The 25,340-nt window shown below is 42.3% G+C and overlaps 2 protein-coding genes across 2 annotated transcripts in view; one reads left to right on the top strand and one right to left on the bottom strand.

The window, feature by feature from the left end:
• Window positions 1-545: 545 nt before the first annotated feature.
• AKAP14 (A-kinase anchoring protein 14) lies at window positions 546-21,031 on the top strand. The gene is made up of 7 exons (XM_038588831.1): window positions 546-700; window positions 1,539-1,667; window positions 4,209-4,366; window positions 4,458-4,549; window positions 17,689-17,868; window positions 20,143-20,195; window positions 20,823-21,031. The coding sequence occupies exons 1-7, from the start codon at window positions 546-548 to the stop codon at window positions 20,905-20,907; spliced, it is 852 nt and encodes a 283-aa protein (XP_038444759.1). The 3' UTR covers window positions 20,908-21,031.
• Window positions 20,981-25,340, bottom strand: part of NKAP (NFKB activating protein) — a 35,254-nt gene continuing 30,894 nt past the window's right edge. Inside the window, exon 9 of the mRNA XM_038588193.1 lies at window positions 20,981-24,202. Coding sequence (XP_038444121.1) covers window positions 24,028-24,202 — 175 coding nt within the window. The 3' untranslated portion in view covers window positions 20,981-24,027. The remainder of the gene's footprint in view (window positions 24,203-25,340) is intronic.

The raw sequence follows: 25,340 nt of genomic DNA on the forward strand, positions 1-25,340 counted from the left end.
CTCATCCTAGATTCATAAAAGACATCTTTGAAAACAACCAAGCACACAGGGGAGGTCCTAACCTCGGAATTCGGGTGTAAGGAAGAAGTTCAGTCAGGAGGCCAGCCAGCACCAGGTCAGCACTCTCGGGGCCTCAGCGGGGCCCCTGTATTGAAAATACCACTCCTGGGATGCCCGGGTCGCTCAGCGGGTGAGCATCTGCCTTCGGCCCAGGGCCTGATCCTGGAGACCCGGGATCGAGTCCTACATTGGGCTCCCTGCATGGAGCCTGCTTCTCCCTCTGCCTGTCTCTCTCTCTCTCTCTCTCTGTCTTTCATGAATAAATAAAATATTTTTTTAAAAAAGAAAATACCACTCCTTGCCCTCCGCCCGGTGGCTGGCCCGGGAAAGGGCCCCTGACACTACCCCTGTGAGGCTTATCGTCACTGTCCCTCCCCGCCCGGCCCTGCCAGCTCCCCTGCCAGGGAGAAGCCGGGCTGGACCCTACAGTACGTCTCCCTGTGGAGGTCCCACTGTTGCTGGGACTGACAGAAGCAGGTGGACACATGGAGGCTCTGCCTCCCATTGGAGGAAATGGCTGTTGCCAGGGCAGCGCCTGTAAACATTCTGTCTGGGGCCCTGGTGAGAGGGAAGCAGCTGGGAGTCTCCTTCTGGGGCTTCCTTGGCCAGGACTGTTCCAAACAAGGATCCGGTCACTCAGGTACCGGGTACTGTGAGGGTGGGAAGGCCCCACAAAAGGCCTTGCACTGCTTCTCCCCAGTTGTCACCCACACCCCCAGGCTTGACCGCACCCCTGACCCTCCCCAGCGGTGCCTTACTTCTGGCCTCTCGTTAGGAAGAAGGGGAGGAAGAGAACTCGGCCAGGCCAGGTGGAGGGGCGCTTAAGAATGATTTGTGCCCACAGACATGGGAGGGCACAACCTGAGCTGCTTCCCCAGCCCAGCTCCTCTTCCCTCCCCTCCTGCTGGAATACAGGGCTCCCCAGGGAAGGTTTTAGGAGGTCCTTCCTTGGATGAAATCCCCGCCTCATTTGCCTGGTTTTGGAGGTCACAGATTTGGCTTCTACCCAATTCATCAAGGGGCAATTTGCTGAAACCCAAGTCACTAAATGACCAAGTTGCCAAGTGGGCCATTCATTTTTTAAAGGATCAAGGTACTGTATGGTTAACTCACCCAAGCCTACTAAATTTACCGATTTAGCAAAAAGCTCCGTTTTTGTCTTTACAGACTTTGTAGCCAATCGCTGTTGGTCAAATTGGCATAGCCCTTAGGCTGGGGAGTCAGTTCTTTAGGATTAAGGGCCTTGGGATTCCCTCATTGGCCACGCTTCAGGCTCTCCTCACTCTCTGGGATGGGTGGCCTGGGAAGGTTCCATCCTCCCCCAGTAGATTGCTTGTCCACTCCCCACCCCCTGAAGCAGCAACAGGGAACTGAGGCAGATGCAAATCAAGCTTAAAATGCTAATATGCACACCCAGATGAATGCAAGTCAGCATGACCGAATGCTTCAAAGGCTGTTCAATCTGTTCCTGGCCACAGGAACTGGGCTGCCTTCCACAGCTCCCACCACAACCCGGAACCAACAATGAGTGAGAGAACAAAAGCTGACTCTTCTGGAAGGAGGCTCACAGAAAGCCAGGGAGCATATTCTGGACTTCAGATGGAAAAGTGAGAACAGGGCCCCACAACCCTTTGTGAATCCTGGAGGGAGGAGAGCGGGGTAGTTGAGTGCAGGGGCCAGGGAGCCAGACGGTCTGGGCATGAACTTGGTAACAAGAGACTCTCTGTGACTCAGGGTCCCAGCAGGAAACCTGGCATACTAAGGTAGGGGTAGGTAAAGAAGTGTTAAGTGGAGGGGGTATTTACGAAGATGTGGGCAGACAGGAGGGAAATAGGGGTAAGGGCAGCTCCCCCGTGCTACAACAGAGGGGCCACAGAGCTGGGCAGAGACGATAACTGTCCTTACCAGGCAGAGAAGAGAGATACCTGCCCTGGGACATGTGGGGCCTATGCCACACAGCCAGCCACAGGGGACCCTGCAGTATATCACTTGCCCTCATTCTCCTCCCTCAGCCTGGTCTCCCCATTGTGTGGAACCTCTTGGAAGCCAGAGGGCATGGGAGAGCCCACTGATGCAGTCCAATCAGGTCAGCCTTCCAGGGCAGAAAGCAGGGGAGACAAGGAGGAGGGGAACTGAAAGGGCAAACGGAAGGTGCCCAGTGCACCATCTCATGCGCCGAGGGGGAGTTCAATGAAACGAAGCACATTAAACACCTCAAAATTGGGAGTTGCTATTTATAGAAGAATAACGAGCTCCCTTTGGAGAGAGATACTCACTTTAAAAATTTTTGTTTTTAAAGATTTTGTTTATTTATTTGAGAGAAAGCACGAGCCAGGGGGAGGGAAGGGAGACGGAGAAGCAGGCTCCCCGCTGAGCAGGGAGCCTAATGCGGTGCTGGATCCCAGGACCTTGGCATTATGACCTGAGCTGAAGACAGTCGCTTAACTGACTGAGCCACCCAGGCGCCCTGAGAGTCCCACTTTTATACAGCACCCCTCATGTAAGGATTGTCTGCAGGGATGTGCTACAAGTGATTTCTCATAAGTGAAGAGACTTAAGTAATAGCCAGGAAAGAAAGAGGATCCAAGACTCGAGGAAAAAGATGGAAGACGTGCAGAGTCCTAGCGGTGTGATGTGTTTCACAATCTCAATAGATGTTAAAAATATTTGGAGGGATCCCTGGGTGGCGCAGCAGTTTGGCGCCTGCCTTTGGCCCAGGGCGCGATCCTGGAGACCCGGGATCGAATCCCACATCGGGCTCCCAGTGCATGGAGCCTGCTTCTCCCTCTGCCTGTGTCTCTGCCTCTCTCTCTCTCTCTGTGACTATCATAAAAAAATAAAAAAAAATTAAAAAAAATATTTGGAAAAGTTTAGCGATCATTTATGATAAACCTCCTACTAAAACAGGAGCAAACAAATAATTTTCTGAGGTGATAAATCTCTCGCCATAAACCAGCATCGAACTTTATGATGTAACAGCAGAAAGCATGCCCACTGAAGTCAGACAGAAAAGGATGCACGTTATCTTCGCTTTCACTGAACATTTTTTGGGAAGTGTTAATCAAAGAGAATACTTACGGAGGTATATGTTTTGGGAAAAAAAGATGGTAAAAAATGATAGTTTCTGGCAGATGAAATAATTTATACATCTGGAGATTCCAAGAGAAAAAACTGAAGGGACAGAGGGAGAGGGAGAGAATCTCAGACTCCCGGCTGAGCAGGGAGCACAATGCAGGGCTCCATTCCACGACCCTGAGATTAGGTCCCGAGCCAAAATCAAGAGGACGATGATTAACCGACTGAGCCACCCAGATGCCCTGGAGCACATGGCTCTTTAAAGTGAATTAAAATTGGAGCAACTGGGTGGCTCAGTTAAACGTCAGCTTCTTGATTTTGGCTCAGGTCCTGATCTCAGGACTGTGGGATCAGCTCCATGTCACTGGCTCTGCACTTAGCAGAGAGTCTGCTTTTCTTCTCTCTCTCTCCCTCTCCTCCCGTCCCTCCCCCTGCTCCTGTGCGGGTTCTCTCTCTCTCTCTCTCTCTCTCTCTCTAAAATAAATAAAATCTTAAAAAAAAGAGTCATATGCCCTCAGTCACCTAAGCAGGGATTGAGGTTCTATTAAAGACTCAACTAGAGGGGCACCTGTGGCTTGGTCGGTTAAGCATCTGCCTTGGACTCAGGTCATGATCATGGGGTTCTGAGATGGAGCCCCCATGTAGGGCTCCCTGCTCAGCAGGGAGTCTGCTTCTCCCTCTTTCTCTCTTCCTCAGCCTCTTCTCTGGCTTGTGCACACTCACTCTCTCTCTCAAATAAATAAAATCTTTAAAAAAAAGCTCAAATAGAGATCTATATTGTTAGAACTCCAAAGAAGTTAGGATTCATTCTACTACAGCTTGATTAAACTGTTCATGGTTATAAGAATCCGAAAATCCTTGGTTTTCAGGAATAGATCTTTGAAGCTAGGCACAAAGGATAAACCTTAAGGCTTCACGCCTATCCCCACCCCTCAGCCCTTGTTGCCCCCTAGAAGCAACAACCATTTCCTATGTCTTGTTATCCTTCAAGGGGTGCTTTGCACTTAAATGAGTGTGTACCCACACACATGCACACATGCGCAAGAGATAACTTCTCGAGTTTCTTCTTCCAGGCAAAAGAAAATGGATGAGACTAAACATGTCAAAATCCAGGACATGGATGTGGAAAAAAGTCCTATAAGCCAGGAGACAGAAGATAATGCCAATGTGAACGAACTAGCTCTAGAGTTAGCTAAGAACGTTGTCACTACTGCTGTTAAGACCGTGGAAGGTAGTAACCCTGCTTGGTGGCCTGGAGGACTGTCTCGTTATACAATGCCACACTACCAGGCGACTAACATATTCTCAACTTTTTTTTGCAGATGCTGAAAACCCCATCAAAAACATCAACTGGATCACACACGGTGAATTCACGGCAGAAAGGGGCCGTAAACAAATTGAGGAGTTCGTTCTGGTAAGTTAGTTGACCACTCCAGATTGGCATACAAGGGTGAGGAGCAACGAAAATGATTATTTGATGAAAAGTTTAAAATCCAGAAACCCGAGATGATTTCAAAGGTGACTAAATAAGTAAACATTGTCCCCATCTGGGTTCCAAAATCAACACGGTATAGTTTGAAGGCCAAAGGCACAATCATATTTCCCTGTTTGTATCATCCTAACCTTACATCTCCCTCAGAAAATCCGATATTCCCAGTTAAGCAAGTTTCCCATGCTGGTACTCTAACTGGGGGCCTCGTGGCCTAAGGAGAGAGCTGCTCTTCCTTTTTTTTTTAAATTTTTATTTATTTATGATAGTCACAGAGAGAGAGAGGCAGAGACACAGGCAGAGGGAGAAGCAGGCTCCATGCTCCGGGAGCCCGATGTGGGACTCGATCCCGGGTCTCCAGGATCACACCCTGGGCCAAAGGCAGGCGCCAAACCGCTGCGCCACCCAGGGATCCCGAAAGCTGCTCTTCCAAAACAAGACTTCTCTATCACTAACTTTCGAAGTCATATTCACAGAGGGGATGCTGATGGATCCTTTTGATTTAGTTTTGGACACAAAGACCGCACACTATGATGAATGTGCCTGTGAATTCCTTTTTCTTCTCAGCCTGTGCCTGGCTCTGACCCATTTGTGTGGCTTATCCTGGCAGCTTTAGAGAGAAGGCCCTGGGTTGCTTTGCATAACTGGTGGGGTGGATTAAAAAATGGCTTGAAATCCCTATTCACTGTATTTCCTCAGGAGAGAAAAAAGTTGAAACAGGTAGAGGCAAACTCCTTACCCCTAGGAGAAGTTCCTGCTGTCTCAGTTTCTCTGGCCAGCCCATCAAAGCCGAGGCCCCAAGGGCAGTTCCCAAGGCCCTAGGAAGGCTCTGTCAGGTGGAAATGAGGTGGTTCCACACCTTCTTATACCCCAGCAGACACATTTCAATTACAAGGGGTATCTAGAGCATAATGAAGATGCATGGTGCAAAGTATTTACTTACTCTTGGACCTTCTTGCTCTGGAGAATGGCTCCCTTTGGAGTTGGGCAAAAGCTTCTGCCTACTGCACCCAGAGTTTGTGAATCAGACTGGAATGGGACATAGAACAAGCAGAAAAAGTTCCCCCTACAATGCCACCAGTTATTCTGAGTAAAAGGCAAAAGTGAGTCCTAACAATGGCCTACAGAGCTTGAAGTGATCTGAGTCCCCTCCTCCCTCCCAACTTATTCCTCAGAGTCATCGCCTACTACCTTCTCCCCTTTCACCTTCCTCACTGCAGCCACATCTGTCTCCTTCCTGTTCTACTGCCAGGCATGCTCCCCCCTCAGGGCCTTTGCACTTGCAGTGCTCTCTGCCTGGAACCCTCTCCCCTGTGATCTGTTCTCATGGTTCATGCTTTACCTCTCTTGAGATCTTTGTTAAGATGTCGCCTGTTCACTCACTCTGAGAATGACCTGAAGACTAATAGAAGAGCTCTTCCACAGCTAAAGATATAAAGAAAAGGCCACATTAAGAAGCGTAGCAGGGGGGATCCCTGGGTGGCGCAGCGGTTTGGCGCCTGCCTTTGGCCCAGGGCGCGATCCTGGAGACCCGGGATCGAATCCCACGTCGGGCTCCCGGTGCATGGAGCCTGCTTCTCCCTCTGCCTCTCTCTCTCTCTCTCTCTCTCTCTCTCTCTCTCTCTGTGACTATCATAAATAAATAAAAATTTAAAAAAAAAAAAAAAAAAAAAAAAAAGAAGCGTAGCAGGGACAGAGACAAAACTGGGAACTAAATCCCTGCACGGCAACTCACAAATGGGAGGGATATTGCAGGTGTGCAGGTCCTCCCTGAGGAGTGGGGGGTTCAAGCCTCACATCTGGGCTCTATCCACCCTGGAGATCTGCACCAGGAAGATGAGCCCCTATAACATCTGGCCTTGAAAATCAGCAGGGCTTAATCCCAAGAGCTTTGAAAATCAGCAGAGCTGCTTAATTCTGGGAGAGCTAGAGTATTGTAGGAAACCAAGACTCTGCTCTTAAAGGGCCCACACACTATCACTCTCTCTGAGACCAAGCAAAGAGGCAGTGGTTTGAAAGGTGCCTGGGCTATTATGTGAAGGAGATTTGTCGGCTAATTTTTGAGTTATGTGCCAGAGGGGCAGGGATCTGTAGGAACTTTCTGTGGGAACAAAAGTACTGGTGGGTACCAGTTCTGACATTCTCCATCTACCTTGCTACCACTACTGACTCCACCCTGGCACTGCCTGCAGACCTACCCTGGTAGGTGCCCCTCTAAAGCAGCTCCTGCCCTGCCCACACCTGGTGCGTTGCCTTGGCCAAAACCAGTGTCCCTCCAAAGCAACCTATACCCTGAAGAGGTGGGGGCCCAGGCCTACCTACCAGCATGTCCACAAAAATCACTACCAGGCATTGCAGCCAGCTGGGCCAAGAACCAGCCTCACTCACCAGTGCCCCCACAGCAGTCACAGCTGAGTCACAAGACAGGGCATGTAGCCTACAGATGGAACACCCCTGGAGCGGGGCCTGGTTCTGGTGACAAGGGGTGATTATACTACTGGGCCCCACAGAACACCTTCTATATAAGGCCACTCACTACTTTCAAGACCAGGAGACAGCTGATGTACCTAATATACAGAAACAAACACAAAGAGTCAGACAAAATGAGGAGAGGAGAGGAACAAGAACAAGACAAAACTACAGAGAAAGAACTAAAAACAGAGATAAGCAATTTATCTGATGAGTTCAAAGTAACAGTCATAAAAGTGCTCACAAAGTACAAGAGTTGGGAGAAGAATGGATGAACTCAATGAAAACTTGAACAAAGAGATAGAAACTATTTTTATTTTTATTTTATTTTTTTTGAGAGAGAGCTCAAGCAGAAAGGGCCAGAGGGAGAGAGAATCCCAAGCAGGCTCCTCACCCAGTGTGGAGCCCGACATAGGGCTCAATGTCACATTCCTGAGATCATGACCTGAGCCCAAATCAAGAGTTGGACACTTAGACTGAGCCACCCAGGCACCTAAGAGAAAGGAATTCTTAAGAAATGAGAGTAGGATAAGGTAACACTGGAACAACATCAGGCACACCAACATCTGCATTTTAGGGGTCCCAGAAATAAAAGAGAGAGAGAAAGGAACAGAAAACCTATTTGAAGATATCATAGCTAAAAGCTTCTCTAACCTGGGGAAAGAGACATCTGGGTCCAGGGAGCACAGAGAGCCCCAAAGAAGAGGAACCCAACGGGGTCCACAGCAAGACACTAAAACACATAATAATTAAAATGGCAAAAAAGATGAAGAGAGAATCTTAAAAGCAGCAAGAGACTATAAATAGTTACATATAGGAGAACCCCCATAAGGCGATCAACTGATTTTTCAGCAGAGAGTTGCAGGCCAAAAGGGAGTAGCATGATACATTCAAAGTACTGAAAAGAAAAACCTACAACCAATAATACTCTACTCAGCAAGGTTACCATTCAGAATTGAAGGAGAGATAAAGAGTTCTTAAACAAAAGCTAAAGGAGTTCACCACTCCACTAAACCAGTGTTACAAAAAATGTTAAAGGGACTTGTTTAAGGAGAAAAGGCTATAATTAGAAGACAAGTATGAAAGAATAAATTTCACTGGCAGAAGCAAACATATAGTGGAAGTAGCAGCTTAATCAATTATAAAGCTAGTATGAAGGTTAAAGACAAAAGCAGTAAAATCAATTATAGCTATGATAATTTGTTAAGGGATACCCAAAATAGAAAGATGTAAAATATTATTTTGACTATATATAAAACAGGAGGAAAGGAGTAAAAATGTAGCACTTTTTAAAATGTGTTCAAAATTAGACCATTAAGTTAAAATACGCTACTATATATATATATAGTGTCTTATATATGAACTTCATGGTAACCACAATCCAAAAACCTATAACAGACACACAAAAGACACAGGAATCCAAACATAACATTAAAGAAAGTAATCAACTCATAAAGGAAGAGAGCAAGAGAAGAAAGAAAAAGAGAAGAACTATAAAAACAATTAAAATATGGGATGCCTGGGTGGCTCAGAGGTTGGCATCTGCCTTTGGCTCAGGGAGTGATTCCGGGATCCGGGATTGAGTCCTGCATCGGGCTCCCTGCAAGGAGCCTGCTTCTCCCTCTGCCTGTGTCTCTACCTCTCTCTCTGTGTCTCTTGTGAATTAATAAATAAATCTTAAAAAAACAATTAAAATAATCTTAAGTACATGCCTACCAGTAATTACTTTAAATATAAATAGGCTACATGCTCCAATCATAAGACACAGGGTGATTGAACACATGTAAACCCAAAACCCATCTATATGCTGCCTACAAGAGGCTCGCTTCAGATCTCAAGACACATACAGACTGAAAATGAAGGGATGGGAAAAGATATTCCAAGAAAAAGGAAAACTGGAGTAGCAATACTTATACCAGACAAAATAGACTTTAAAACGAAACTTGTAGGGCAGCCTGGTAGCTCAGCAGTTTAATGCCGCCTTCAGCCCAGGGTGTGATCCTGGAGACCGGGGATCAAGTCCCACGTCGAGCTTCCTGCATGGAGCCTGCTTCTCCCTCTGCCTGTGTCTCTGCCTCTCTCTCTCTCTGTGTCTCTCATGAATAAATAAATAAAATCTTAAAGAAAAATAAAACAAAACTTGTAGCAAAAGACAAAGGGCATTACATAATGATAAAGGGGTCAATCCGACAAGAAAATATACTTGTAAATATCTATGTACCCAACACAGGAGCACCTAAATATATAAAGAAAATATTGACAAATGTAAAGGGAGAAATTTTTTTTAAGATTTTACTTATTTATTCATGAGAGACACAGAGAAAGAGGTAGAGACATAGGCAGAGGGAATAGCAGATTTCCTGCGGGGAGCCCGATATAGGACTCAATCCTAGGACCCCGGGATCACGACTTGAGCTGAAGACAGACACTTAAACCACTGAGCCAACCAAGTGTTCCTAAAGGGAGAAATTGATAGTAGTATAGTAATAATAGGGGACTTGAACACCCCACTTAATCAGTAGATCATCCAGACGGAAAACCAATAAGGAAAGTGACTTTGAATGACACATTAGACAAGATGGGCTTAATGTATATACAAAACATTCCATCCAAAAACAACAGAATACACATCCTTTTCAAGTACACATGGAACATTCTTCAGGATAGATCACATGTTAGGCCAGAAAACAAGGCTCAATAAATTTAAGAAGACTGAAATCATATCAGGCATTTGTTATTACCACAGTGGTATGAAAATAGAAAATTACAAGAAGAAAACTGGAAAAAAACTACAAACACCTGGAGGCTAAATGTGATACTAAACAATCAATGGTTAAACGAAGAAGTCAGAGAGGAAATAAAAAAATACCTTGAGACAAATGAAAATGAAAACACAATACAAAATTGATGTGATGCAGCAAAAGAAGTTCTAAGAGGGAATTTTTTAAAAAAGATTTATTTATTTATTTTAGGGGAGACAGGCAGAGGGAGAAGGAGAGAGAAACTTAAGCAGACTCTACGCTGAGGGAAGTTTGTAGCAGTATAGGCCCACATCAAGAAATAAGAACATCTCAAATAAACAATTTAATCTTACACATAAAGGAACTAGAAAAAGAACAAAGCCCAAAATTAGTAGAGGAAAGGAAATAAAAAGTATCTTAGAAAGATAAAGGAAATAGAAACTTAAAAAGACAACATTAAAAAAGATCAATGAAACTAAGAGCTGGTTCTTTGCAAAGGTAAAATTGAAAAACCTTTAGCAAGACTCATCGAGAAAAAAGAGCACTTGAAGGAAGAAAATCAGGAATGAAAGAAGTTATAACTGACACCGAAAAAATACAAATGATTAGAAGAGACTAGTCTGAAAAATTATTTGTTGCAAACAAATTAAACAACCTAGAAGAAATGGATAAACTCCTAGAAACAATCTTTGAAGACTGGAATCAAGAAGAAATGGAAAATCTGAACAGACAAATTACTAATAATGAAATTGAATCAGTACTGAAAAAAACTCCCAACAAAAATGTCTGGGACCAGATGGCTTCACAAGTGAATTTCACCAAACATTCATTTTTTTAAACAATTTTATTTGAGAGAGAGAGAGAGAGAGAGAGAGAGAGAGAGTGAGTGAGGGGGGAGGCAGAGGAAGAGGCAGGAGCAAACTCTCTGCTGAGCAGGGAGCCTGATGCAGGGCTCCATCCCAAGGCCCCAGGACCATGACCTGAGCCGTAGGCAGATGCTTAACCAACTGAGCCATCCAGGGTCCCCTCACCAAACATTTAAAAAGGAGTTGATACTTATCCTTCTCAAACTATTCCAAAAAATTAAAGAGGAAGGAATGCTTCCAAATAACTCAGTGGGACCAGCATTACCCTGATACCAAAACCAAACAGACACTACACGAAAAGAAAATTCCAGGTCAATATTCCTGATGAACATAGACACAAACATCCTTAATAATATATTAACAAACTGAATTCAACAATATGTAAAAAGGATCATATACCATGATCAAGTGGGATTTATTCCAGGGGTGCAAGGATGTTTCAATATACACAAATTAATCAGTGTGATACTATGTTAACAAATTAACAAAATAAAGGATAAAAATCATATGATCATCTCAATAAATACAGAAAAAGCACTTGACACAACTCAACATCCAAATATGATAAAATCTCTCAACAAAGTGAGAGGAAACATACCTCAACATAAGAGAGGCCAGATATGATGAACTCAGAGCTAATAGCATCCTGAAAAAAAAAAAGCTGAAAGCTTTCCTTCTAAGATCAGGAACAAGACTAGAATGCCCACTCTAGCCAATTTTATTCAACATATAGTACAAGGCCTAGCTGCAGCAATGAGACAAGAGAAAGAAATAAAAGGCATCCAAATTAGTAAAGAAGTAGTAAAACCATCACTATTTACAGATGTCATGATACTATATGTAGAAAACCCTGAAGACTCCACCAAAAACTATTAGAACTAATAAATGAATTCAATGAAGTTGCAGCATACAAAATTAATATACAGAAACCTATTGCATGTCTACATGCTAGTTTCTATCAGAAAGAGAAATTGAAAAAACAATTCCATATACAATTGCATCAAAAAGAATAAAATACCTAGGAATAAATTCAACCAAGGAATTGAAAGACATGTACTCTGAAAACTGTAAGACAGCGATGAAAGAAATTGAAGATGACAAATAAATGGAAAGATATACCATGCTTCTGGAATGGAATAATTTTTTAAAAGACTTTATTTATTCATGAGAGACACACACAGAGAGAGGCAGAGACACAGGCAGAGGGAGAAGCAGGCTCCATGCAGGGAGACCAATGCGAGCTGAAGGCTGAGCCACCGAAGCCAAAGGCAGGCGCCCAACTGCTGAGCCACCCAGGCATCCCTAACCAAAGCAATCTTTAAAAAAAAGAAGAGCAAATTAGAAGTATTATGCTCCCAGATTTCAAACTATACTACAAAGCTATAGTCATCAAAACAGTGTGGTACGGGTACAAAACAAACACATACCTCAAAGGAACAGAACAGAGAGTCCAGAAATAAAAGCATACTTATACAGTCAATTAATCTGTGCCAAAGGAGGCAAGAGTGTACAACGGGGAAAAGAAAGTCTCTTCAATAAAAGGTGTTAAGAAAGCTGGACAGTACACGCATAATAATGAAAATTATCAAAATACCAACAGCAGGGTACCTGGGTGGCTCAGTCAGTTGAGTGTCCGACTCTTGGTTTCGGCTCAGGTCATGATCTCAGGGTCCTGAGATCAAGCCCTGAGTCAGGCTCTGCACTTAGCGTAAAGTCTGTTTGACATCCTCTCCCTCTGCCCCTCCCCACTGCCTACACGCTATCACACACATTCTCTCATATAAAATCTAAAAAAAAAAAAAAAAGAATGAAAACAGACCACTTTGTAACACCATACACAAAAATAAACTCAAAGTGAATTAAAGACCTAAAGACCTAAAACCATAAAACTCCTAAAAGCAAGCACAGGAAGTAACACTTGGAAATCAGCCTTAGCAATATTTTTCTTGGTCCATCTCCTCAGGTAAGGAAAACAAAAATAAAAATAAACAACTGCAACCACATCAAACTAAAAATCCTTTGCATAGCAAAGGAAACCATCAATAAAATGAAAAGGCAACCTACTGAATATGAGAAGATATTTTGCAATAATATGTTTACAAAGGGTTAATATTCTAAACTCCTACAACTCAACATCAAAAAAAAATTTTTTTTTAAATGGACAGATGGGATGCCTGAGTGGCTCAGCGGTTGAGCGTCTGCCTTTTGCTCGTGGCATGATCCCGGAGTCTGGGGATTGAGTCCCACGTCGGGCTTCCTGCAGGGAGCCTGCTTCTCCCTCTGCCTGTCTCTGCCTTTATCTCTGTGTCTCTCATGAATAAATAAATAAAATCCTTTAAAAAAAATGGGCAGATGGCCTGAATAGAAATTTTTTTCCAAAGAGAGACATACAGATGGCCAAGAGACACAGGAAAAGATGCTTAACATCATTAATCATTAGGGAAATGCAAATCACAACTACAATGAGATATCACCACACACCAGTCAGAATGGCTAGTATCAAAAAGACAAGAAATAACAAGTCTTGGTGAGGATGTGGAGAAAAGGGAAGCCTTGTATATATGGACTATAATATCATTCAGCCATAAAAAAAGAATGAGGTCTTGCCATTTGTGATGACATGGATGAACCTAGAGAGCATTATGCTGAGTGAAGTTAAAGAAAGACAAATACCATATGATTTCACTTACACATGGAATCTAAAAAACAAAACAAATGAACTAAGATTTCAAAACAGAAACAGACTCAAGTACAGAAAACAAACTGGTCATTTCCAGAGAGGAGGAGTTATGATTTGGGGGAAACAAGGGAAGGGGATTAAGAGGTACAAGCTTCCAGTTAGGAAATGAACTAGTCATGGGATGCCCAGCTGGCTCAGTTGGTGGGGTGTGTGTGACTCTTGATCTCGGGGTTGTGAGTTCAAGCCCCACATTGGGAGATATTATTTAAAATCTTCAAAAATAAAATAAAATAGTCACAGGGATGAAAAGTACCGCAGGGAAAATATAATCATATTGTAATAATTTTGTATGGTGACAGATCTATTGTGATCTTTTCACAATGCACATAAATATTGAATCACTATGCTGTATACCTGAAACTAATATGATACTGTATATCAACTATAGCTCAATTTATTTATATTTTTTAAGATTTTATTTATTTATTCATGAGAGACGCAGAGAGAGAGAGAGAGAGAGAGAGAGGCAGAGACACAGGCAGAAGGAGAAGCAGGCTCCATGCAGGGAGCCTGATGGGGGACTCAACCCCGTGACTCCAGGACCAGGCCCTGAGCCAAAGATAGACCCCCAGCACCCAACTGCTGAGCCACCCAGGGGTCCCAGTTTGTTTTATTTTGTTTTTAAAATATTTTATTTATTTATTCATGAGAGACACACACAGAGAGAATGGCAGAGACATAGAGAGAGAAGCAGGCTCCATGCAGGGAGTCCGATGGGGGACTCGATCCTGGGACTCCGGGATCACATCCTGGGCCGAAGGCAGACACTCAATCACTGAGCTGCCCAGGCGACCCAACCATAGCTCAATTTAAAAAAGATTCCAAAAAAATAAAGAAATAAAAAAAAATCAAAAAGATTCCACGTGCTCACTGAGGCCTTTCCTGGCCACCTCATGTAAAATTGCAAACCTTTCTCCTATGATTTACATTTTCCCTTAGCATTCAGCTCTACCTAAGATACTAGATTTTACTTATTTACCTTTTGCCTTTCTTCTACCTACAGATCATATGGCTCATGAGGGCAGACGCTTTTATCCAATTCTCTGTCCCCAGCCCCTAGAAAGGTCAGGTACACAGAGATGCTCTATAAATTTGTGTTGAATACACAGACAGATTTATTCTCTCCATACCGTTATTTGTTCACAGATGAAGAGCTTACCTATTTTGTAGGACTGTTAGGAGGATAAGATGATTAGAAAGTAGAAGGTAACTGAAAAGTTAAAAGCTCTAATATAGCTACTGACACAAAATCACCTTGTTCCCAGCCCTGCTAATGCAGTGAGCCCGAGAAGTAAAGTCTACCATCTAAGTGTCACACATTTCTGGGCAGCCCGGGTGGCTCAGCGTTTTAGCGCTGCCTTTGGCCCAGGGCCTGATCTTGGAGACCTGGGATCGAGTCCCACATTGGGCTCCCTGCAAGGAGCCTGCCTCTCCCTCTGCCTGTGTCTCTGCCTCTCTCTCCCTGTGTCTCTCATGAATAAATAAATACAATCTTTTAAAAAAATGTCAGACATTTCTGATGGAGAGCTTTCTCAAGCTTATGGCAGACTTCCCAGGGTGCACCATACACCAGGGGATGGCACATTAGTACTGCTAAGCACTTCATATATGATCTCATCTAATTCCCACAACAAACCTGCATGTAGGTACATTAGTGTACCCATTTTACAGATAAGAAACCCTGAGGTTCAGAGAGGTTGGACAGTTTGTCCTAAGTCTGCCTTTTTTTAAAAAGAGTTTACTTATTTATTTATCTTAGAAAGAGAGAGAGCATGCATGAGCAGAGGAAGGGGCACAAGGAGAGGGAGAGTCAGAGAATCTCAAGCAGACTGAGCACGGAGCATGGAACCCATTGTGGGCTCCATCCCATGACCCTGAGATCATGACCTGAGCCGAGATGATTCAGACACTTAACCGACTGAGCCACCTAGGTGCCCCTGATTAAGTCTTTCTGATTAAGCAGCAAAATAAAGCATTGATCACAAGTCTGATATACTTTGGCCTCCATGGGAGGAAGAGTTCTCTTTGGCGACAAAAATCATGGAGTTTTACTATCAGTGAAAAATGCAAATTTAAGATTTTAAGGTATTATAATGTGAATAAGAATGATTAAACCTGGTGTCCAAAGGTGTGTGTGTTTGCGGGAGGGAATAGGTACACTTATACATTGCCAATGGGCACAATTAGTTTATTCTAAGGGACACAATCTGGCAATAGGAATACACAAATAAGTTCTTTATAAGAGAAAATTTGGAAAATCCCCAATGCCTAACACACAGTTAAAATTATTTTTATAATAAAATAAGACTATACAAAAATAACCCCAGTGAGCAAAAGGACACAAAGTAAAAAACAAAAGCTCCCCTGCCACTCCCATAATAGCCAGTTCTGCTCCTTCAAGGGTCACTTACCATTGATAACAGTTTTGTGCATATACTTCCAGGTGCCTGTTGATTTTGAGTGTCCAATAATATGTAATTGGCTAAGCCATCCATGGTAGAGTAGCTCAATGAGATATTGTTTCCTGGAAGCGACTATATGAAGCAATGTTATGTAAAAATTACAAAATACAAGAATAACACACACTCCCTGGAGCTACATAAGAGTCAGCTGCCTGAACAATGATAAAAATGGGGAAATTGGCCTGATGGAAATAGCTGAATTTAATGTGTCTAAGGCTGCCTTAACTCACCAAAGGAAAACAAAACACTTGGGATACCAAATTGAGAGGAAGAAAATCTTAGAATTGAGACATCTGGTGGGGTGGAGAGAGCACTGAGCTGGCTGCTTGGGAGCCCTGGGTCCCAGTCCCAGTTCCAGCTGTTGCACAGGACTGTCCCTTCCCATTTCTAGGCCCCAATACTCTCATCTGCAAAGTGAAGGGCTTCCCTGAGTGGTCTCTAGGGACCCTTATGATGGTACAAAGTCTTTGATTGTGTGACAGACTAAATATTAGGGCTGAAGAAACCTATTAATTTCAAAAGGTTGGAAAGAAAAGACGTGTTCCAATGGGCTGCAAAGGGTTAGCAGGCTCCTTCATTAAAAGCAACGACAATTTGAATAAAACACAATCCTGATCCCAAGGAAGCTAGAGTCTGGTGCTCCTGTCTGGCTGGCTGAATCAATGAATTGGGTCTAAGTTTGAAATAAAGGAAGCTGAGGCAGAAGCCCAACCTACTTTTTTTTTTTTTTTTTTTTAGAGGGCCTGAAGTCTTTTAGCCATGCCCCTCCTACTGTTCCTTCTCCACCACTGAAATCACTAGACTGTCCCACTTCCTTCCTTCTGTGGACCTTCATCTTCATTCAGGATTTTTTTTTTTAATGTGAAAGCTTCCTGTGCCCCAGTCGCCAACCCAAGGGGATTCAGTTGAATCAAACTTGTTGAATACCTACAGCTTCCAAACGTTGTGCTGAGAATAGGGGCTGCATTGCCACTTCTGTGGGGCCCTAGGCACTAGTAAGATTTGTGCTTTGGAGAGAAAAACTTCTCCAAGGGGATAAATAGGGATCTGAGGGGCCTGGATGATCCTAGTGCCTGATTCATTCCTTTTTTTTTTTTAAGATTTTATTTATTTATTCATGAGAGACATGGAGACAGAGAGAGAGAGGCAGAGACACAGGCAGAGGGAGAAGCAAGCTCCATGCAGGGAGCCCGATGTGGGACTCGATCCCGGCTCTCCAGGATCACACCCCCGGCTGAAGGCGGCACTAAACCGCTAAGCCACAGGGGCTGCCCTCATTCCTTTTCTAAACTTATTTTATTAGACCACCGATGGCTGCATTGAAATGAGTCTGATTGTCAAAACCAGCTTGTGAAAATCAGCCTTATTGCTTTCCAGTCATAAGGCCTCCCAAGAGGAGTGTGTAGAACACATGTTCTAATCACTTCCAATTACTCTCCAATTAACCAAACTTGCGTCCCAAGTAAGGGTCTGGAGGCAGGTCAGTGTGTATACATATGTGGTGTGTTTGTGTACCTACACATCTGAGTGTGTGCCTCTGTGTTCCAAAGCCCGATCTCCAGTGATGTTGCATTATTCACTCACTTCAGGTCACTCCGCCTTTTCTCTCCTTCACTTGTGGAGATAATTGGGAGTTGACTCTAGTTTGAATCCCAATTTAAAATGTTAGAAATGGATGCCAGGAGCAGGGCTGTAAGCCCTACTGTTGTGTGTTGCCTTTACCTAAAGGACTTGAATAGAAGTTTGCCTTTCGTTCTGTGTGCTCTTTCCTTTTTCTGTGAAACAGACTTGGGAGTATCAAGACTGCTGGGTGCACTGCACAGAGTTTATAGAGAGAGAAGACTTGGTTCACAGCTACCACTACATCTACTGTGTACACTGGAGCAACCCAACTGCTAACATACCTATTGCACAAGTCTCTGCCTCTGCCTACTTCACCATCAAGATCACCAAAAACAAACCTCCAGTAAGTTCTTCCTTTTCTCCCCCGTTCGCTTAGATGAGACTTCAGTGAGAATGGAGACATCTCTTGTCAAGGTCACTGATGATCCCTTCTTTGTTAAACTAAGTCCTATTTCTGTCCTCATCTTGCTTGGCCAATCTGCAGCACTTGCCATAGCTGCTCACTCCCCGATTCATGAGACATTCCATTTGGCTGCCATAACAACATACTATCCAGGGTTTCCTCCTGCCTCACTGACCATTCCTTCTCAGGTTCTACTGGCCTTAAACCTGTCCTCTACACTTATTTCCTTGGTGATCTTATAGTCTCCTGGCTTTAAATGCCACCTCTGGCTTATGCTTCCCAAACTTGTATTTCCAGGCCAGACCTCTGCCACTTGGGTGTTTAATAACCATCTCACTTCTTGTATCTAAAACTGAGCTTCCAATTTTTCCTTCTCAACCTGACCTGCCTGCAGACACCTCATCTCAGTTCATGGCCCAAATCCTTGGTATCATCCTTGACTCTCATACCCCTCATCTAACACGTTAGGAGATCTTCTTGGCCGTATCTTCAAAAATAGGTCCTGAATCCAACAATTTCTTACCGCTCCACTTCTACCACCTTGGTACAAGACACCATCATGTCTTACCGAGATTATTTTTTCAATAGCCTTCTAACTGGTCTCTCTGCTTCTACCCTCACCTTTACCATATATGATTTCAATACAGCAGCTGCCAGCCGGAGTGAGCCTTATAAAACGAATTTATGTCACTCTTCTGTTTAAAACGTTCCAACATGTTTCTCAAACTTCAAAGTGCATACAAATTATTTTTTTTGCATGCAAATTAGAGATTTTGTTGAAAGGAAGATTCTGATTCAGCAGGTCTGGGGTGAGGCCTGAATTCTGCATTGCTAAGATGCTCCCAGGCAGTGCTGATGCTGCAGGCCCACCCACAGAGCACACTTGGAGTAGTGAGGGCCCACCAGGCCTTGTGTGACCTGGTCCCTTATTATTTCTGCTTACCTCTTCCTCCTCCCTCCCTCCTTCTCCTCCAGCTGCTGTGATCTTGCGACTCATTAATAATCCAGGTAGAGTCCTGCCTCAGGGCCTCTGTATTTGCTGTTCCCTCTGACTGGAACACCCTACCCTACATATGTGCACATCCTGCTCTCACCTCCTACACCACTTTCTCTCTCTTCCCCCATGCTTTTGCCTTTTCTCCCTAACACTTTATTACCTTCTGATAGTCTGTGTAATTTATTGTCTTGTTATTGTCTGCTTCCCCTACTGGAACGTAAGCTTCACAAAGGCAGGAATTTTTGTCTTGCTGTAAAATGACACCTGGCAAATAATAGGCACTCAATGAATACTTGAAGGAATGACTGTGTGTAGCCACCGGGTAGACAATGAATATAAAATATGTTGATAGCTGGTGTGAAAGGAGTCAAAATAACATCCATGAATCCAGGGCTAGGATCATCAGAGGAGTAGGGCTGGTTCCAGGCATAATGCATGGATTACAGCAGACGTAAACAAGCTTTTCCCCTCCTTGCCGTCCGTCCTTTCACAGAAGTTATCTGAGGTGTTGTCTGACTCCAGAGCTTTATACAGGACTACACAGTGAGCCAACTGTCTTGTATTTATCCTAGCCCACTACAAATTTATCTATTTGAACCTGAAATAATGTAAAAAGGCAAAGGATGTGGAGCTCTCACTTCTGGTCATACATCTACATCTTGCCATTGGCTGTCTTGCTAACTGGCAAGGTTGGAGATTGGAAAGTAAGGCTGCTAGAGGTAAGCAAGACCATGACCAGAGACTGTACTTTGCGGGCTTAGAAGGGCTCTTGCTCAGAATTCCAAATATAATTTTGGAAGGGAGAATGGGTGGGGACCACTGAGACAATATTACAACCTACACTTCTATGCTGCTTTAAAAATGTTTTCAAACTTTGTTTATCTGTATGATTTCATTCTTATGCTACTCCTAAGAGGTAAATGCTGTCAACTGAGTAAAGTGGAACAGGTAAAGAAGGTAAATGACTATCCATGAGGAGCACAAGCCTTTCCTGACTTGTTCCCAATTTTGCAGAGATTCTTCAGGTATCTGTTGTCAAAAAGATCTCTTGAGGAATGGAGATTTGAAGTGACAAAGAACTACCACCTACATTCATCCCCAATAAGGATGATGAATTTCAGAAACTTAAGAGTATACATATGAACAAGTGTAGGGATGGAAAGAATTATGAGTTGGTATGATTGGTACAAACTAACAGTTATCATTTTCTCTCTTAGGATATGCCCATTGAGGTCTCTTATATTTTTGAGGGCCTTTCATTAGTTCACAGGTAATGGAGACTTTTCTTTTTTGTCATCTCTACCCCCAACGTGGGGCTAGAACTCATGACCCAGAGATCAGGAGTCCCCTGCTCTACTAACTGAGCCAACTAAGTGCCCCTGGAGACTCATTTTAAATGGGTAGTGGGCAAAGTTCATCACATCCTGGGAACCCAGCAGGCTCATAGCCACTGATAACTCATGTAATGGTCACTTTTTTCCTTTGGCCCACTCACCCCGTTAGGATGGGCTGAAAGTAAGATTCTGCCATTGTTCTAGAAAAAATTTTTTTAATGTCTCATTTTTCAGTAAGTAGAAACTTGAGGATTAATTGCTAAAGGAGGGTGGGGGCAAAGTGGGTCGTGTCTATTGTTTCTATCGGGAAACTTCACAGTCACATGGAATTAAGTCCTATATAGTAATCTTTATTTGTATAGCAGCTCTTTTAAAGAATCTTTACATATAAACTCATTAATCCTTTCACTGATTGGGCCTATGGAATAGAGACAATCTGCACTTCCCACCCCCAAAAGACTTCTTGCTCACTAGAAATGTAACAGAATAAACAGGGAATCCCTGGCTCAATGTTTTGTTTTATGTTAAAAAGTTTAGGCATGTTTGTTTTTCTTCCTCTGCAGACCAGGACAGACTCGCTTTCGAGAAAAATGGCTGAGGGACACTATTGAGGCCAAAAATATTTTAATGGAGTCAATTCCCTTCTAATTCAATTGTGTCTAAGTCTTACAGAATGTTTTAGGATTGGATTTCTAATCAAAATGTATTAAAAATACAATACTGCACATCAAACCACAGAATATTTATTGGATAATAAATTTGTGGCAAACAATCCAGCTGTATTTTTTTTTTTGCATTCATTTTCCATTTGGCAACTTCCATCACATTAGCAGAGTAACCAGTAAGTTATTTTCCATTTCTAAATGTTTTTTCCCACCACTGTCTACATCACTTAGAGTCTTACAGGTACAGAAGCCAAGTTTAGAGATTTGCTAAAATTCATCCATCAGACCAAACTGAGAGTGATACTTGGCTGCCTGTTCCCCCATTTGAGCCTAATTTTCTAGTCCAGACACACCTCTTTCGGGCATAACTGAGGAAAAGAAAACTGGCAACAGTTCTACAGCTCATAATATAACCAGTCTAAGGATTTCCCTGCTCAGAGACCCTTTCACTTACTGTGAGTTAAGCTTCACTGTTAAATAATATATGCTGATACTCTGAAACTGGGCGTGCTGCCTACCACAACACAGCATCACAACCTGACGGCAGCAGGCTGGCTTGAAGACAGGAGGCAATAAAACAGGGAAGGTCTGGTTGCCACCCTTACTTCTTTCTGGTCTTCCTCCCATCCTCACACCAGATCATTGCTTGTTCCTATCATCCCTGTGGGGCTGTCTTACCTGACTGCAAAGGTTTAAAACACCAAAGACAGGATTACATTAGGAGTGATTACTTACATGTATGTCAGAATACATATTTATGCAGACAAGCACTGGAAGGGAACACAGAATACTAAAGACAATTGATGTGGGAAGACTGGGTAATTTTTCTTTCTTTTTTTTTTTAATTTATGATAGTCACACACACAGAGAGAGAGAGAGGCAGAGACACAGGCAGAGGGAGAAGCAGGCTCCATGCACCGGGAGCCCGACGTGGGATTCGATCCCGGGTCTCCAGGAATGGTGCCCTGGGCCAAAGGCAGGCGCCAAACCACTGCGCCACCCAGGGATCCCTAATTTTTCCTTCTTCTGTTACATTTGTGCAATAAACATAAAAGGAGGGGCAATCTTATCAGAACAACAGGCAAGGAGGTGGGAAACTAGATAAGTCTTCCTGAAGAAAAAAAAATACATTTCAAATATAATAGTCCTCCTATTGGACTTATGGCTCAGATGATTAAACACAATTTGCAGCAGTACCTCTCATGAGCTCAAAATAAAAAACTTTTAGCCCTTTTATTCTTCCCTCCTCTTTTCCAAAGAACATGCTACTGAAGCTGCTCTTTGGCCGATCTTTCCTGAACAAACCTTGATGAAAGAAATGACAAAGTTCTAAAATACGTTAATGTTTCCTTTCATTTACTCGACAAGCATTTGTTGAGTATCTACTCTGTGGAGGAGACAGGAGAATCCAATAAAAACCCACAAGAATCCTTTATCACCGAGTTTACACTGCTTTGCCTACTGAAAATAAGAGTGCAAACTCATTCAGTTTCCAGGAACCAGTACAAAAAATAGTGTTCTTAGAGAACAAAATTCTTAAATAGGGATTGTAAATTTAGGTTTTATCACACAGGGAAGTAGACGGATTACAACTCATAAATTTGGAACCTGGCTTCCCTTTACCTTTTGGAAATGAGATTTATCAGGTTAGGCAGCAACGATGATAAACAGGAATCACTTCAGATTCAGGGGTCATAAATGTTGCTACATGCCAAATGATTTAGTACCTTAGCTGTGGGTTAAAGGTAGACACTTTCCTAGAACATACGTTAAATAGTAAAACTTTTTATCTATACTTTGAAATATGATTGCTTTATTTTAAAATGTTGGGGAAAAAAACACTTTAAACTATTACAAGTAAAGAGGGCATTTTATAATCACAGAGTTAGAACTTCTCCATCCCCCAGGTCACTTAGATTTATTCTAGACACATAATAACACAGCTCAAAATAACTTTTAACAAAAACAGCCAAAACTTCCACTGTCCCCTTTCCCTTCCCTCTTGTGACCTAACAACTCAAACTGAACAAAATAATGGAAGAAAAAAGATCATGAGAACTGCTAGTCCCAGAATTTTCCATTTCTCACAAAATTAAAAGTCAATAGTAGCCATAAAAAAGTGATAAAGTGAGGGGTTCTATACAAAGTTGAACTGAAGGACAGATGTAAAAAATAAACTGAAACGTTTAACAATATTTAAAATGAAATATGCTTATTACATAAAGGACAGACTTAAAATATGTTTAATATAATTCTAGTTTCATCCTTTATAAAATGACTAAATTAAAACCAATGCTTCAATATATTTTGCCCTATTAAACTCCTAACCATAGTTGACTCCCACTCATTTCCAGTATTCAAATAATCATCTAGGCATAGCTTAGATGGAAATAATGTACTTACATTGGCACAACAGTGCACTTCCAAATATTTTATATTTGAAGAACCATTTCTAAGTAACCTTTTAAGAATTTAAAACACTAACGTTCACATTTTCAACTCAGTAAGTCCGTGGGTTAGTTTGTTTTTTGGCTTCTTTGTTGGATTTGGGGTAGAGGTAGGGACAAAAACCAAAATACTTCCAGGGCAGACTATATGTTACACAAGTTAATATTCAAATTCCAGATTTGCTTTTTCAGCAATGCCTCCATCTTGTTAACAAAAGTGGCCTCCTGTATGTTTCTATCAAGTCCATTTATAACACATTCAACACAGAGGAATGATAATTTCCCACAAGTTCAGTTGGGGTGGGGGTGGGGGACGGGCATCATGTAGAGCTAATAGTAGCACTGTCCCATGGTATGAGAGTTAAGTTTCTTATCTTACTGACACTTTCTCTCAATGCCACCTCCCCAAGTACAATAAGATTTCATTCATAATTTGGATTTTTAAACCAGAAAGTTATTATGATCAATCCAAAAATAACCCAAAGAACTTGCTAAAATTATATCAATAAGCAGCTTTTTATTGAAGGACTGAAAGAATTAAATAGAAGGCACAGTAGCACTGTAAAGCTTTTTCAGGTCATAATCTTTTTGTATGTATATATAGAACCCAGACTTTTTTTGTTGTTAAAAATGTCTGCTTAACAATCAGAAAATCCTTATTTGTCATCTTTCCCTTTAGTTTTTCTGTATACCATCTCTCGAAAACTGGCCAGAATCTTGTTTTCTCTCTTTCGCCTCTCTTCTTGGTTAAAGGACGCCAGGGCTCTCTTCTCATCAGCACTATAGATCTGGTTCTCTTTCCGCAGTCGCACGGCCTCCATTCGGCGATGCCTGGAGATAATTTTATTTTTGGCTTAATTTCTCAGTAATTATTCTCATAGTACTTCCTCACTAATCCTTAATACAGAATGGTCTATTTAAAAAACTGACAAATAGAAATTGTTTTGGTAATGGGTTAGATTTTCAAAAGATCATTAATTTTATCTGTCAATGTGTCCTTTGATTCATTTCCGGTATTCAAATAATGATCTGATGTTCTGTCAACATCATGAATGTTATTAATTTCAGATACTAAGGGCATAAGTCTAGTTCTGTTGTTTCTACTAAAACAACCAGAAACTAGCAAATTATTAAACTTTCTATGTGATATGCAGAATGTGCCTTCAGGGAAGTGACAGTAGGACAGAAGAAAGGTTTAAGTTGTCATCAATTGGGTAAAACTTCCTCATGGTTCTAATTTATCAAACAACCAAAAGGTCTAATACTACAATAGAATTTTTTGATGAGTTTTGTGAGTGGATTTAACTTTCCAATAGCAGCTCAAGGAGATTTATCATAAGGGCAAACAAATCAGGGGCAGAGGGAAATTATTACATCATCTTCAAAAGGTCTGCTAACTTAGAGGGAAAACTTTATGCAACTCATGTATATGTAATCCAATCCTACACAATCAGTTTGAGATAAGGCTTGACCTATATCTAGAAAAAATAGAGAAAACTGAGTAAGGAAAAGAGGGGAGAATCATTTAAGATTAGTGTGAAGGTGGAGTAGCAGCAGGATGCAAAGACAAGGAGATGACAATGTAAAGTTGCTCAGGGTACAGTGAATAGTTTTATTTGGAACCCAAAGTGCTATGTGAACAATGTTGTAAAACATCTATGTACCTGTCTCCTAATACATGGGAAAGATTTTTTTCTTGAGTATCTAGAAATGGAGCTGCTGCTTCATAAAGTATACAAATGCTCAACCTTCCAAGATGATGTCAGATTATTTTCCAAAGTGGTTGTACCAGTTTATATCACCATTAGCAATATTTAAGAGATCCTATAGATCTACATCTTCTCCAATGCTTGGTATTGTTAGAGCTTAGAACTTTTTATTATTATTTTAAATATTTTATTTATTTGACAGAGAGAGAGCGAGTGAGCATAAGCAAGGGGAGAGGCAGAAGGAGAGGGAGAAGCAGGCT

Source organism: Canis lupus, chromosome X, assembly GCF_011100685.1.
Source record: "Canis lupus familiaris isolate Mischka breed German Shepherd chromosome X, alternate assembly UU_Cfam_GSD_1.0, whole genome shotgun sequence".
In the NCBI taxonomy this organism is placed as follows: Eukaryota; Metazoa; Chordata; class Mammalia; order Carnivora; family Canidae; genus Canis; species Canis lupus.